Source organism: Oncorhynchus tshawytscha, linkage group LG18 (assembly GCF_018296145.1).
Source record: "Oncorhynchus tshawytscha isolate Ot180627B linkage group LG18, Otsh_v2.0, whole genome shotgun sequence".
In the NCBI taxonomy this organism is placed as follows: domain Eukaryota; kingdom Metazoa; phylum Chordata; class Actinopteri; order Salmoniformes; family Salmonidae; genus Oncorhynchus; species Oncorhynchus tshawytscha.
This window is the reverse complement of record NC_056446.1, coordinates 2,305,910-2,322,576: the sequence shown is the minus strand read 5'-3', so window position 1 is coordinate 2,322,576 and position 16,667 is coordinate 2,305,910. Positions and strand designations below refer to the sequence as shown.

Below are 16,667 nucleotides of genomic sequence, written 5' to 3'. Positions count from 1 at the left end.
CCACTGGGGAGTCAGGCCCAGCCAATCAGAATAAGTTTTAGCCACTAAAGGGCTTTATTACAGACAGAAATACTCCTTAGTTTCATCAGCTGGTCTCGGATGGCTGGTCTCGGATGATCCCATAGGTGAAGAAGCCAAAATATGGAGGTCCTGGGCTGGCGTGGTTACACGTGGTCTGCGGTTGTGAGGCTGGTGGGACGTACTGCCAAATTCTCTAAAACGATGTAGACGGTTTACGGTAGACAAAATGCCAATTGCACGCTCCTTAAACTGTGGCATTGTGTTGTGTGACAAAACTGCACATTTTAGAGTGGCCTTTTACTGTCCTATGTGACGATCATGCTGTTTAATCAGATTCATGATATGCCACACCTGTCAGATGGGTGGATTATCTTGGCAAAGGAGAAATGCTCACTAAAAGAGAAATAAGCTTTTTGTGCATATGGACAATTTCTGGGATCTTTTATTTCAGCTCATGAAACATGGGACCAACAATTTACATGTTGAGTTTATATTTTTTGTTCAGTATATAAATCTAATCATATAGTTTTTGATCATCTGATTTTCTGTCCTTTTTGTACCCCGCAGGGTCTCCGTACCGGGACAAGATCACCATAGCAATCCTGCAACTGCAGGAAGAAGGGAAGTTGCACATGATGAAGGAGAAGTGGTGGAGGGGAAACGGCTGTCCGGAGGATGAGAAGAATAAGGAGGCCAGCGCTCTGGGGGTGCAGAACATCGGGGGCATCTTCATCGTGCTGGCCGCAGGGCTGGTCCTGTCTTTATTCGTGGCCGTTGGGGAGGTCCTGTACAAGTCTAAACAGAACGCAGAGCTAGAGAAGGTGAGGTTTATGTAGCCTTAAAGAGACTGTCAAATATTTATGAAGTCTGCTGAAACACTATGTAGATCAGGGCTCTCCAACCCTGTTCCTGGAGAGCTACCTTCCTGTAGGTGTTTTGTTAATAAGTGCTCAGGGCTCCCGAGTGGCACAGCGGTCTAAGGCACCGCATCTCAGTGCAAGAGGTGTCACTACAGTCCCTGGTTTAAATCCAGGCTGTCACATCCGGCTGTGATTGGGAGCACAATTACCCCAGCGTCATCCTCGTTTGGCCGGAGTAGGCCGTCATTGTAAATCAGAATTTGTTATCAACTGACTTGCCTAGTTCTAATCAAATTTTATTGGTCACATACACAAGGTTAGCAGATGTTAATGCGGGTGTAGCGAAATGCTTGTGCTTCTAGTTCCGACAGTGCAGTAATATCTAACAAGTAATCTAACAATTCCACAACAACTACCTAATACACACAAATCTAAAGGGATGGAATAAGAATATGTACATATAAATATATGGATGAGCGATGACTGAGCAGCATAAGCAAGAAGTTATAAAATACAGTATATATATATATATATATATGAGATGAGTAATGTAAGATATGTAAACATTATTAAAGTAGCATTATTTAAAGTGAATAGTGATCCATTGATTAAAGTGGCCAATGATTTGAGTCTGTATATAGGCAGCAGCCTCTCTGTGTATTGATGGCTGTTTAACAGTCTGATGGCCTTGAGATAGAAGCTGTTTTTCAGTCTCTCGGTCCTAGCTTTGATGCACCTGTACTGACCTCGCCTTCTGGATGGTAGCGGGGTGAACAGGCAGTGGCTCAGGTGGTTGATGTCCTTGATGATCATTTTGGCCTTCCTGGGACATCGGGTGCTATAGGTGTCCTGGAAGGCAGGAAGTGTACCCCCGGTGATGTGTTGTGCAGACCGCACCACCCTCTGGAGAGCCTTGCGGTTGAGGGCAGTGCAGTTGCCGTACTAGGCGGTGTAACAGCCAGACAGGATGCTCTCAATTGTGCATCTGTAAACGTTTGTGAGGGTTTTTGGTGACAAGCCAAATTTCTTCTGCCTCCTGAGGTTGAAGAGGCGCTGCTGTGCCTTCTTCACCACACCGTCTGTGTGGATGGACCGTTTTAGTTTGTCCGTGATGTGATAAATAAAGGTTATTTACAACTGGGGTTGGAGCTCTCCAGAAACAGGGTTGGAGAGCCCTGATGTAAATGCTTCCCAAACTATGTATTAGTGTTGGGAAAGCTTCTCTGATAACAAATTACTTCACACTGGAAGAAGTTAAGCTACACTAAAGCACTCATGTAAAACTGAAATGACATAGACCACACATTGAAAGAACAGATCACTCTGGTTCTGGAGTCAGATGTTAACAGAATATGTAATTTAGCCTATTAAACACAACAACTATGTTTCAATTCAGAATGTTATTTTTCACACAAAAAGTAGTGTGTAGTTCCAGTAGTTAGCTACACCACTACATTGCAAAAAAAGTAATTAACTACTTAAAACACCACAAATATTAGAATTTTTTTTACCGCCAGGCACCAAAGGCGGAAATTACATTTTTGCATCTAGATTTGGAAATGTGTTGGTATTTTGGTCGATTAATATGAAGTGTTTTCAAAAGGTAAACATAGAAATGTAAAAAACTTTATGAAAATGTACATTTTCTTTAGTTTATCATAACAAATGTTATAAACTGACTTAATTTTGCTGGACCCCAGGAAGAGTAGCTGCTGCCTTGGCAGCATGGGGATCCATAACAAAAAAAAGACTGTCAATGTATTTTAACCACTTTAAAATGGACATACATCAATATTTTCAAAGTTCACTACATTAAATGACACACAATTTAAAAGCCCAATTCATAGAGAATGTTAGACTATATTTAGTAACTTACCTCTAGCGTTGTTCTTGCATGGACCACATACTGTATACTGACTATATCTGTCAGTTACTGTTGCCAGTTCTGTCTGTATTTTGCTCCCAACCTCCCTCTCCACTCCTTCCCCCTCTTCAGCGCTCTTTCTGCGGTGCCATGCTGGAAGAGCTACGTGGCTCCCTGAAGTGCCAGCGGCGGCTCAAGCAGAAGCCGCAGCCACCAGTCATCGTCAAAACTGAGGAGGTCATCAACATGCACACATTTAATGATAGGAGACTGCCAGGCAAGGAGACCATGGCGTGATTGGGGTCGAAGGTCAAAAATAGCCCTGAAAAGGTCCAAAAACAGCCAGAAGATCTGGAGGGATTGAATGAACTTTAATGTAATGTTAACGTAACCTGAAACTATATTGCATTGGCCCCCAGCTTTGGTAGTATGGTAGACATGTTTCCTGTGGAAATGTAGATGTGTGGACATGCCTGGAGATGATGCGTCACCTCATGGTGGCCAACAGTTTTCAAGAGGGACTTTTGCAGGGGGCAAGTTGAAGGATTGTGAGAATGATGGATCTTTGAGATGGATCTCGATAGGGACTCGAAGAGGAGAACTCAAAATGCATGTCTGTTGAGACTGCCTTTGAGTTCACTTCACAGTCAGTGACTTTGCCACACATGCACACACACCTGTTCAGAGCATCACACTGTATCTTGAGACCCCAATTGAGACCCCAATTACACTTTTGTCAAATCTCCATGTGTGTGTCCAGTTGATTTTTAAAAAAGGAGCTCATATAACAGGTCGTTATGATTAGGAATGTTACAAAGTGCCACAATGTTGAATAAGAACTGTATGAAGAAAATAGAGATGATAATGTTTTTATTTAATTTGTAATCATTGATTTGGCTTGACCTCCCTAATACTCATGGTTTATCTTCTGTAATGCGTTTATCGTGCCAAAGTTCGGCGACGTAAGGCACTGACATATTACTTTCAATGACTCCACAAACATGCTGTACGGTGTCCAAAATCACATGACAGTCTGTCATTTTGAGTTAATATCTACTGTTTAAAGGCAAGATTTCTACAAAAAAAGATATGTTTGTTTTTGTATACGGACAACGTTTTGTAGTGCTTTCTATCAGTCTAGCATTCTCTGTGGACTTCACATATGTAGCAGGTGGGAGCTCCCCTCCACCCTCATTCTGACTACAGGTGATTTAGGGGTGCCCCCGATCTGGGGCCTCCGGGGGCCCCTCACTGTGCCATGCCCTCTCTCTCCTCTGTCGTCCATACTGTCTCCTCAATAGGGCCCATGTTTCTGTTGTGAGATGACAAGCATATCTGGACGTTCTAGAGCTGCCCTCATCTCCCTACTAAACCTAGCTTACATACTGTAGCTGTACAGTGACTGTGTCTCAATAGTTTTAACTCTCCATTCCTTGTGTACTTTCCTCTATGACCACTGATACTGTAGGACATGACAGGTGGAAGCAATATAGCAGAAACCTATCCAGTTTTTCTTATCTATCAGTGATATTGAAGGATGAGCATTCAGTCAGAGTGCTCATTCAGAGTAGGGTGAAGTTGCCCGTAGATGCTGATCTTGGGTCACTTTTGCATTTTCACACTAAAGGTTAAGTGTAGGTTCAGGGGAGGGGAAGCTGATCCTACATCTGTGCCTAGGGAAAACTTCATCCTGGAGTGTCTCAAACAATCCCAAATGCCCAAATGGGTCCATCCCCAGAAAAGAAAATACAACAATACAAGGTCCATGTTTCTTAAAATATTTCTTCTGTACATTAATAAATTAATGTAGAATTTTAGTAATTTCAAGAAACCATTAATAAAATATACAGGGGGAGACCTAGTTTGCTTTTTTTTTTTACATTTTTTTTTTACCAGTATTGCTTGCCATTTTCTACCCTGCTAGATTCAGTGGTACAAAGTGTAAATGGTTGAATAATTTGGAATATTCATCAGAAAATATCCAACTGTATTGTCAACCAAAACATTAGATAATAGAATGTATTTGACATTGATGCAAGGTTTTACAAAAAAATGTAATCATTAAAAAAGTAATAACTATTCATTTGTTTCCAAACCTTTGATACTATTAGGTCTCTTTGTGTGTGCGTGCGTGCGTGCCTGAGATCAAATCAATTGTGTCAACTAAGTAAAATATCTGTTCTCCCCACACCAGCCTTACAGTGGAGGACAGCCATTGGCTGGAAACAACATCAGAGAACAGTTACTTATCAGAGGGGGGTGGGGGTAGTAATGTCATATTATGAAATGTATTGATTTGTTTATGGGAAGAGTACCTATACATAGTGGTACCACTTTACATGGAGGGTACTTACCAACTACATACGGTTTTATAACACATTCATAACCCAAACATACCACATTCATAAGCAGTACAAAGTTCTGAAATGCATATGTCCACAACAGCAGGTTTATGCTGTTTATTATGTATTGAGGTTGGGGGAAAAGTATGTTTATGCTTATGAATCCAATATGCAATGTTACATGAATGTGTTATGTTGTCTATATGTAGGTAAGCTTCAGCTAAAGTGGTACCAAATAAGCACATGCATACCTCCCCTCTGGCATGAACGTCCCTGAACACCGCCAGGAAGTGGTGCACTTGTATCCAGCTGGGGGTTTTGTAGTCCTCCACTACGATTGGGTGAGAGGTGAGCTGGGGGAAGTGGTCCAGTGGCAGGCCCTCAGGCCTCTCTAGGTGGACCAGGTGTCTGAAGCCACACTCCACCTGCCACTGCCTGTGGGCTCTGTGGAAACATCTCCCAGAATGCACTGTTGGGATACGGGTCATTGTGTCATATCCTCTCCGTGGTCGCTGAGCCCATAGGTGTTTAACATGCCTCCCAGGATACATTTATATAACCAGCGGGATTACTGTTTATTCTATGGTGTTGCATCACCACCACAATGGATGTCATGTATTAACGAAAATCATGCCTAACATATAAATAAGGGATAATGGAAATAGTCTCTGTCTGTCTCTTTATCTGCCTGTTTACATCTATGCTCATCCAACTGTCTTCACGTCTGTTTGTCAGTCAGTCTGACCATCTGTGCAGCCGCCGAGGTAAGTGTAATCTGAGAAGTGGATATCTTGAAGGTTGTTATTTCTCCCATCAAATGGGTGGCAGTTCAGGGGTTTTCTGACAGTGTACATTCTGAAATGAATGATTTAAAAGCGTTTCCAAGGCACAACAACAGAGAGCAACAGGAACAGACATCGCCACCCGCTCTGCCCTCCAAAATGACAGGGAAGGTCAGAGAAGGCGTTCGGTGGAGAGCGAGTGAGTCCGTCACACTTATTTCCATCACATTATGGCTTCTCTGTGGGCTGCTATTGGGAAAGTACCCTTGTGAAAGTATCCTCGTTATACACAAACAGGCAGGATATCAAGTGCCGTATATGTCTTTCAGTTAATAATGTTCCCAATTGGTAGGCCTACCAACTGGTCATGACCAAGAAGAACATGAAAAGTTCAGAGAAGAAAGAGAAATTGAGAAATTGCAGTTATCATTCTAAAAACCAGGAAAAATGGCCTGAACTATCTTTTGATTTGTTTTGGTAGGTTGGAAGGACACAAGTGATGCTTAAATATGTCAGCACATAGTGACATAGAATACTTCATTAGGATAGATGTCCAAGTCAGTCTCAAACAATGCATGCATGACAACATCTTTCCCAGCCATTTTCTGTCTGTTAATATGCTTTTCCTCCATTTTGGGATGGTTCAGCATTTTCAATTTGAAAATGCAATAGAAAGGGGGATTGCTGCAGCAGCTAGCTGAGCTAGGCAAGCACTGTTGGTTTAAATGTGATGATTTGGTACGCATTAGGGGTTTTCTTAGCAGCAGCATGTGTCTGAGCAGAGATAGCATGGGGACAACGGTGGAGGAGCCATTAGGCTCACACAAATAAATTAAATGGATTTAAAAGTGTGTGTGTGTGTGCTTTGCCTGCCTGCCTGCCCCTGTGTCCGCGCGCATGTGTGTGTCTGCCGTTGTTTGTGTTTATCTGCAGTATTCACTGTTCCTGCATGGGGGTTAATATATTTCCCACACATGCTCAGGGGAAGGATAAAGCTTCTAACTCCCCTCACATAGGAATGTACTCTTCCTGTGACGTGATGTGGTGGGATGGCAGCAGAGTGGGAGAACACAGCTTGCTAAGTGATTCACGTTAGCTACTAGCACTCTACACATTGTCCCAATGGAGTATTTTATTTAGTTTATTTATGTTTGTTTTATGTGGAAACTTCTAATGTGCGCCAGCCGCCTAGACAGCTCCGTCTTGCATCTGACACGAGCTTGTTAGATCTGTCTGCCTATTCTCCCTGACAGCTAGAGTGGGTTAGCAGATAGTATGGACGTTTTGTATATCTGAATGTAGTTGTTTATTTTGACTGGCTGAGGTAAACAGATGGTCAATTCGAAATGCTGCATAGTCCAACTTTATTTTACACAAAACAATTGCACAACATGCATCTTACAGACCTGTGTCAAAAACGTCAGCTTGAACCAATGGAATAGTCTCAAAAGTACAAACCCAATACTTATTCGACATACATATTTGACCCAGTTCTGGTATCTTATTTTGTTGAGCAACTGAAATGGATGGATATTCTGTTTTGCAAATACTAGCTTTTGTCTGAAGCTGAAAAGTACAGGAAATTTAAAAGCTAATTTGACCTAACAATGTGACATGGTGAGGTTGGACCAAGGTGCAGAGAAGAGACCAGACGAGGAATCAGTGGTTAAGGATAAACATAATACTTTACTAAGAAACGGTAATGGAAGGATCACATTAACACAGGGAAAATAACAAACACCGTATCGAAATCTCACTCAGGAGACAAACGCACACGGCACACAATTCAAGCTTCTGTGAAGGACAACAGAAAACACACCTCTTTTAACAAAGAAATCATGAAGTGTAAATTGGACACAGTGTCGTTCATGTCTCTAGGACGGTCTCTGCCACCCTCTGGTGACAGGTGGAACTTTGACAGTACCCCCCTCCCCCCTTCTAGAAGTGTCTCCAGCCGCGGAGCCAGGGAGACCACCACGTAGTTGGTTGAAGACCCGGATCCAGGATGTCCTGGGCAGGCACCCATGCCCGCTCCTCAGGGCCATAGCCCTCGTAGTGCAGAGTGCTTCGGACCCAATGAGCCTCCAACAGACTCCGGACGGTGTAGGCCATGGCAACCATCGACAAGTTGAGGGCGCAGAGGGACAGGTGTGGGGGGAGAGAAGGTTCTGGTCCTTACCAGCTTGAGACGGGAGCCATGGAAGGATGGACATACCCTCATAGACATGGGAAGCTGGAGATGATAGTTGACCGGGTTGATGAGACTCAGGATCTTGAATAGTCCTATGTAGCAAGCTTCCACGAGTCCACCTTTAAGGGAAGATCCCGGGTGGACAGCCAGACACGTTGACCCGGTCGGAGGAGCCGAAGAGGCCTTTGTTGCCGGTTTGCTTGGTGTTGGTGTTGGGCACATGAGCAGAGCAAGGAGGATTGTGCTCTGACCCAGGTGCGGCAACTTCGACGCCCCGGCAGATGGCACCCCCGCTTCGGCCTCTCGTTCAGGAAACAGTACCGTGCGACGAACTGGGGCCCATGATATGAGACAATGTCCTGGGGAAGTATGTGTAGTCGAAAGACATGGGTAGCCATGAGATCAGCAGTCTCCTTTGCTGAAGGCAACTTGGGTAAGGCGATGAAATGGGCTGCCTTGGAGAACCGATTGACCACCACCAGGATAGTGGTGAGCCTTGAGATGGAGGTAACCCTGTGATAAAGTCTACAGACCGATGAGACCAGGACCGGATGGGGATTGGCAGAGGTTGGAGCAACGTGAAGACTTTTTTTTGGTCATAGATGGAACAGGTCGCAACAAAGGATCTCACATCCTCCATGTTGGGCCACCAGAAATTCCATCTCAGGAACTCCAGTGTCCGATTAACCCCTGGATTCCCAGTTAATTTAGTGGAGTGTCACTTTTGTAGTACTTGGGACTGGGCTGATCGCGGAATGTAAAGTCTGTTAGTGGATCTCCACCCCTCAAGAGCCCACTTACCTGCCAAGAACTCCCGGTTGCCTACATCGTAGTTGTGTTCTGCTGGCGAGAACCACTTGAAGAGAAAGGCGCATGAGTGGGGTTTCTTGACCTTATGTAGCGCTAGCCATGGGTACCTTAGGATATAGGGGTTCTCGGGAGCAGTGATCAACAGAAAACTAAGGCTCAGAGTGGTTCACCCCAACCTGCAGTAGAATGGGCTTGGGCTGATATTCCACCTGACCGGAGCCAATGGGGCATCCATTGAGGGCTTGATTCTGCAGAGGGATGGTACATTTCACTCAGGGGATCTGTAACTCTCTGGCGAAGTCTTGATCAATGAAAATATCCGCGGCCCCGGAGTCCACAAAGGCTTGAATCTGGTGCTGACGGTTGTCCGTGACTGGATAGCCGGGAGGTAACTGCACAGCTCGTCAGGGTCTCCCCCTGTCCTGGCGAGCCCTGCCGTTTCCCATAAGCTCTGGGCGAGTAGCACAGAGGGGGCCGAGACCTCCGCAGTAGAGTCAGCAGCCTTCACGCATGCGCCTGTCACACTGCTGTGGGCTCAAATGTGTGCGTCTCAGCTGCATGGGCTGTCACGTCTCTGCTCTTCCCTCCCCCTAGCGCTTGAGGGAGCCAGATTACCCTGCATCACACACTCCTGCCATCCATCACCCACACCTGCCTTCCCTCGTCACTAGCATCAGCGTTATTGGACTCATTTATCACATATTAATTTCCTCTGCTATATTTGTCTGTTCCCCAGCTCTGTTCCTCGCTGCTGCATTGATTTGTTTTTTGTCTTTGTTTTCTGTTTGCTGACGCTGTTCCTGTCTCGTTATATGTCGTTATTTATTAAATGTTACTCCCCGTACCTGCTTCGACTCTCCAGCATCATTCCGCGTGACATGAGCTCCTCAATGCTGGGTTCGGGGGGGTTTGGGGTGCTCAGGAAACGGGGATACTGGGTGGTGTCAAAAAAGCGCTGTCTCACGCATTCTCAGAGGCGGTTGTCGATCCTGATTGCCAGTGTTATCAGGGACTTGTGAGGTCCTGACTTGAGGTATTCCACTCACTCTCGGCGGCGAGGGTGCAGAACTCAATGGCAAAGTCAGACACTGGTCTGGCCCCTTGGCGGTTGCTGAACAGTCGGCTGGCTGCTTCTCGTCCATCAACTGAACGGTCGAATACTCGTCCCAGCTCGGCAGTGAAGGTTAATATGGAGCTGCAGGATGGTGGCTGCTGTTCCCACACTGCCGTTGCCCACATCAGTGCCTTGTCCGAGAGTAGAGAGATTATGTAGGTGATCATGGCCCGATCAGTGTGGAACGAGGAGGACTTTATCTCAAACACCAGAGAGAACTGGGTGAAGAATCCCTTGCATCCTCCCGGGTGTCTGTAATACCGCCCGGGAGCTGGGATCTTGAGTTGCCCGTGCATGTTCCCTGGAGGAACTATGGCGATGCCTGTAGCACTGGGTGATGAGACTTGGACATTGGCTCCTCCTGGGTTGGGGTCTGACTGTGGTTGGAGGGAGTTGGTAAGTGCCCAGAGGGTTTCTGATATCTGGAAGAGTTGTTCTTGCTGCCGCCCCAGCAGTGCTTAAGGTGGGTTACAACATGCTTGATCATGGTGATCTTTCCTGGGTCCATGGTGTTGGCTGAAGCTTGCTGTGACATGGTGAGGTTGGACCCAGGTGCAGAGAAAAGCACAGTAACACTGGAAAAACACCAAACACTGTCTCGAAATCTCACTCGGGAGACAAACGCACACGGTACACAATTCAAGCTTCAGCAAAGGACAACAGAAAACACACCTCTTAAAATGAAAAGGTAATAAGTAAATAGGACACACGTAAGTGTCGTTAATGTCTCTAGAACGGTCTTTGCCGCCCTCTGGTGACAGGTGGAACCATGACAAACAAGGCTTTTCAGCATTAACAGCTTGAATATTGCTAGAGTACTGTAGCTTTATTCATTTACTGTACTTCACCAATAGATGTACTCACATTGGATGGGCTGATTAGGATTCATGTAAGTCATTATTTCATTTCACTCATTTAAACATTATGTGGAGGTTTCCCCGGACACAGATTAAGCCTAGTCCTAGACTAAAAAACAAGATTGATAGAAAATCTCCAGCCTATAGGTTGGCAGGCTTTCTCACTATATGCAGCTATTAACCATTTCACGCGTGAGTTACAAATATCTCAAACAGTTTTTTTATACACGTGATGTCAGAATGCCCTCAAACCAAGAGAGGCTGCCTACTAATTACTTAGTCTATATTTCAATTTATCAATTTAACAAGTTTAATTTTCTAACAACAGTTTGAGGTGTGTTCCACCTGCTCATTAATTTACATAGAAGTAGTCCATATCACTATTGCAGACAATTTTCTTTTACTTTTAGGTTTGTCTTTATTGTGTGTATTGTTGTGAAATGTTAGATATTACTGCACTGTTGCATTTGCTACAACCACAATAACATCTGCTAAACATGTGTATGTGACCAATACAATTTGATTTGATGTTTGAGGTTTTGCTGAGCAGATCAAGTATGCAGACATTTGCGCAGTCTTGAACAAACTTTTCCCCCTGGCACATTTTGTGTCTGGCGCTCGCATTGCGTTAATTGTTGTTTTCCTTACAAATGATAACTTTGGACATTTGTGCATTCATATCCAAGTAAGTGCCTTATTTTCTGTAAATCATGTTGTTGCTTCTACTGTAGCTTATCGTATGTACAGGATATTCAGAAAGTATTCAGACCCCTTGACTTTTTCCAAATTTTGTTAGGTTGCAGCCTTTTTCTAAAATTGGTTCAATTGTTTTTTTTCTCCTCATCAATCTACACACAATACCCCATAATGACAAAGCAAAAATAGGTTTCTAGAATTTTTTGCAAATCTATTACAATGAAAAAACAGAAAATAACATTTACATATGTATTAAGACCCTTTACTGAGTACTTTGTTGAAGCACCTTTGGCAGCGATTACAGCCTCAAGTCTTCTTGGGTATGATGCTACAAGCTTGGCACACCTGTATTTGGGGAGTTTCTCCCATTCTTCTATGCAGATCCTTTCAAGCTCTCTCAGGTTGGATAGGGAGCATTGCTGCTCAGCTATTTGCAGGTCTCTCCAGAGATGTTATATCGGGTTCAAGTCTGGGCTCTGGTAGGGCCACTCAAGGACATTCAGAGACTTGTCCCGAAGCCACTCCTGCGTTGTCTTGGCTGTGTCCTTAGGGTTGTTGTCCTGTTGAAAGGTGAACCTTAACCGCAACTGGACCTTTTATAGACAGGTATGTGCCTTTCCAAATCATGTCCAGTCAATTGAATTTATCACAGGTGGACTTCAAACAAGTTGTAGAGTCATCTCAGGGATGATCAATGGAAACAGGATGTACCTGAGCTCAATTTCGAGGGTCTGAATACTAAATCGGGTATTTTTGTTTTTGCTTTTTTATACATTTGCAAACATTTCTATAAACCTGTTTTCGCTTTGTCATTATGGGGTATTGTGTGTAGATGGATGAGGGAAAACATTTATTTAATCCATTTTAAAATATATCTGTAAAGTAACAAAATGTGCAAAAAAAGTCAAGGGGTCTGAATACTTTCCAAATGCACTTTATATATGGAGAATAATGTATTTGCAGTGTTATTCACATGTTTGGTGACAAATCATGCATTTCAATTACTGCATAGATTGTAATGGACACCAATGATGTGTGTAAAATACTTTTTTGAGGGTTGTACTGATTATGATGAACTAATGCTAAGCTATTTGCCAGATGTTTGTGGGCCATGTTTGTTGACATTAAACAATGCATTCTGGGTGTCACGTAAACGTCTGTCCAAAGATGATATAAGAAAATGAGGTGAAGGAACAGTTCACTCATCTTTTGAGTAAACCTCCAGAAGTGAATGATCGTAGATGCCACACCACCTTCAACATGCATACTGCAGACCAAACTCATCTGGTCTCCCCTTCTTATTTTTCTTTTTCTTATTCTTATTCGTCTTAATCTTATCCACACATGCAGGGGACCTCACCTGGCCTAAATGGTGCCTCTAGAGACAAAACCTCTCTCATCATCACTCAGTGCCTTGGCTTCCCTCCACAGTACTCACATCATATCATACCCTTGTCTGTACATTATGCCCAGAAATCTGCTCCTTTTACTCTCTGTTCCAAATGCACTAGACGACCAGTTCTTTTAGCCTTTAGCCGTACCCTTATCCTACTCCTCCTCTGTTCCTCTGGTGATTTAGAGGTTAACCCACGCCCTGCAGCCCTCAGCATCAGTCCCATTCCCCAGTTGCTCTCATTTGTTGACTTCTGTAACCGTAAAAGCCTTGGTTCCATGCATGTTAACATTAGAAGTCTCCTCCCTAAGTTTGTTTTATTCACTGCTTTAGCACACTCCGCCAACCTGGATGTCCTAGCCGTGTCTGAATCCTGGTTTAGGAAGGCCACTAAAAATCCTGAAATTTCCATCCTTAACTATAACATTTTCTAACGGGATAGAACTGCCAAAGGGGGCGGAGTTGCAATCTACTGCAGAGATTGCCTGCAGTGTTCTGTCATACTATCCAGGTCTGTGCCCAAACAATTCGAGCTTCTACTTTTAATAAATCCACTTTTCCAGAAACACGTCTCTCACCGTTGTTTTCGACCCTCTTCAGCCCCCAGCTGTGCCCTGGGACATGCTTAACACCCCGGGGATCCTACAATCTAAGATAGATGCCCTCAATCTCACACACATTATCAAGGAACCTACCAGGTACAACCCTAAATCCGTAACCATGGGCACCCTCTTAGACATCATCCTGACCAACTTGCCCTCTAAATACACCTCTGCTGTCATCAACCAGGATCTCAGCGATCACTGCCTCATTGCCTACATGCGTAATGGGTCCGCAGTCAAATGACCACCCCTCATCACTGTCCCTAAAACACTTCAGCGAGCAGGCCTTACTAATTGATCTTACACGTTATACCTGGAAGGATATTGACCTCATTCCGTCAGTAAAGGAAGCCTGGTTGCTCTTCAAAAGTGCTTTCCTCACCATCTTAAATAAGCATGCCCCATTCAAAAAATGTAGAACTAAGAACAGATATAGCCCTTGGTTCAATCCAGACTTGACTGCCCTTGACCAGCACAAAAACATCCTGTGGCGTTCTGCATTAGCATCGAATAGCCCACGCGATATGCAACTTTTCAGGGAAGTCAGGAACCAATATACTCAGTCAGTCAGGAAAGCAAAGGCTAGCTTTTTCAAACAGAAATGTGCTTCCTGTAGCACTAATTCCAAAAGGTTTTGGGACACTGTAAAGTCCATGGAGAATAAGAGCACCTCCTCCCAGTTGCCCACCGCACTGAGGATAGGAAACACTGTCACCGCTGATAAATCTATGATAATCGATCATTTCAAAAAGCATTTTTCTACGGCATGGACAGGCTTTCCACCTGGCTACCCCTACTACCCCTACTCCGGCCAACATCTCAGCACTGCAGCAACTTGCCCAAGCCCCACACTCTTTTCACCCAAATCCAGACAGCTGATGTTCTGAAAGAGCTGCAAAATCTGGATCCCCACAAGTCATCTGGGCTAGACGGTTCTGGACGGTTCTGACCTAGAATATGTGGACAACTACAAATACCTAGGTGTCTGGTTAAACTGTAAACTCTCCTTCCAGACTCACATTAAGCATCTCCAATCCAAAATCAAATCTAGAATCGGCTTCCTACTTCGTAACAAAGCCTCCTTTACTCATGCTGCCAAACTTACCCTCGTAAAACTGACTATCCTGATGATTCTTTACTTTGTTGATGTCATTTACAAAATAGCCCCCAACACTCTACTCAGCAAAGTGGATGTAGTCTATCACAGTGCCGCCAAAGCCCCATATTATACCCACCACTGCGACCTGTATGCTCTCGTTGGCTGGCCCTCACTACATATCCGTCGCCAAACCCACTGGCTCCAGGTCATCTATAAGTCTTTGCTAGGTAAAGCCCCGTCTTATCTCAGCTCACTGGTCACCATAGCAACACCCACCCGTTGCTTTCCTTCCAGTTCTCTGCTGCCAATGACTGGAACGAATGACAAAAATCACTGAAGCTGGAGTCTTAGATCTCCCTCTCTATTTAAGCATCAGCTGTCAGAGCAACTTACCGATCGATCACTATACCTGTACACAGCCAACCTGTAAATAGCACACCCAACTACCTCATCCCCATATTATTACTTACACTCTTGCTCTTTTGCACCTCAGCATCTCTACTTGCACATTATCATCTGCACGTCTATCACTCCAGTGTTAATGCTAAATTGTAATTATTTCTCCTCTATAGCCTATTTATAGCCTACATCCCAACTCTTCTACATTTGCACACACTGTACATAGATTTTTCAATTTTTATTTTCTATTGTGTTATTTTTTGTGCGTTTGTTTATGTGTAACTCTGTGTTTTTCTCGCACTGCTTTGCTTTATCTTGACCAGGTCGCAGTTGTAAGTGAGAACTTGTTCTCAACTGGCCAACCTGGTTAAATAAAGGTTAAATAAAAAATAAATAAATCTTTGGTTGACACAAAAAAGCAACCGTTGTTGCCACTTTTATATGTTTATATATCCTATATACCCTACATTACTCATCTCATATTTATATACTGTACTTGATACCATCTACTGCATCTTGCCTATGCCGTTCTGTACTATCACTCATTCATAGATTTTATGTACATATTCATCATCCCTTTACACTTGTGTGTATAAGGTAGTTGTTGTGGAATTGTTAGGTTAGATTACTCGTTGGTTATTACTGCATTGTCGGAACTAGAAGCACAAGCATTTCGCTACACTCGCATTAACATCTGCTAACCATGTGTGTGACAAATATATTTGATTTAATCTGGTCATTCTAGGTCATGGAATGAGCAGGTGTTCTTAATGTTTTGTACACTGTATCTCTCTATTATGCCAAACCCACTGGCTCCAGGTCATCTATAAGTCTTTGCTAGGTAAAGCCCCACCTTATCTCAGCTCACTGGTCACCATATTAACACCCACACATAGCACTCGCTCCAGCAGGTATATTTCACTAGTTATCCCCAAAGCCAACACTTCCTTTGGCCGCCTTTCCTTTCAGTTCTCTGCTGCCAATGACTGGAACGAATTGCAAAAATCACAGAAACTGGAGTCTTATATCTCCCTCTCCGACTTTAAGCATCAGCTGTCAGAGCAGCTTACCGATCACTGTGCCTGTACACAACCAATCTGTAAATGGCACACCCAACTACCTCATCCCCATATTATTACTTACCCTCTTGCTCTTTTGCACCCCAGTATCTCTACTTGCACATCATCATCTGCACATCTTTCACTCCAGTGTTAATGTTAAATTGTAATTATTTCGCTTCTATGGCCTATTTATTGAGGTCCCCAAGGATTGGAAAGCTGCCACGGTCATCCCCCTCTTCAAAGGGGGAGACACTCTATAGACCCAAATTTCTACAAACCTATATCTATCCTACCCTGCCTTTCTAAGATCTTGGAAAGGCAATTTAACAAACAGATCACCGACCATTTCGAATCCCACTGTACCTTCTCCGCTATGCAATCTGGTTTCCAAGCTGGTCACGGGTGCACCTCAGCCACGCTCAAGGTCCTAAACGATATCATAACTGCCATCAATAAGAGACATTATTGTGCAACTGTATTCATCGACCTGGCCAAGTCTTTCAACTCTGTCAATCACCATATTCTTATCGGCAGACTCAACAGCCTTGGTTTCTCAAATGACTGCCTAGCCTGGTT

At 43.9% G+C, this 16,667-nt stretch overlaps 1 protein-coding gene across 2 annotated transcripts in view; it reads left to right on the top strand.

Moving 5' to 3' along the window:
- LOC112217391 (glutamate receptor ionotropic, kainate 2-like) overlaps window positions 1-4,826 on the top strand; it is a 202,341-nt gene extending 197,515 nt beyond the window's left edge. Inside the window, exons 16-17 of one of the 2 annotated variants that reach the window (XM_042300585.1) lie at window positions 589-842; window positions 2,878-4,826. In XM_042300585.1, coding sequence (XP_042156519.1) covers window positions 589-842; window positions 2,878-3,042 — 419 coding nt within the window. In that variant the 3' untranslated portion in view covers window positions 3,043-4,826. Of the gene's footprint in view, window positions 1-588; window positions 843-2,877 lie in introns of those variants that run through there. The other variant, XR_006079246.1, reaches the window with a different exon arrangement.
- Window positions 4,827-16,667: the final 11,841 nt, after the last annotated feature.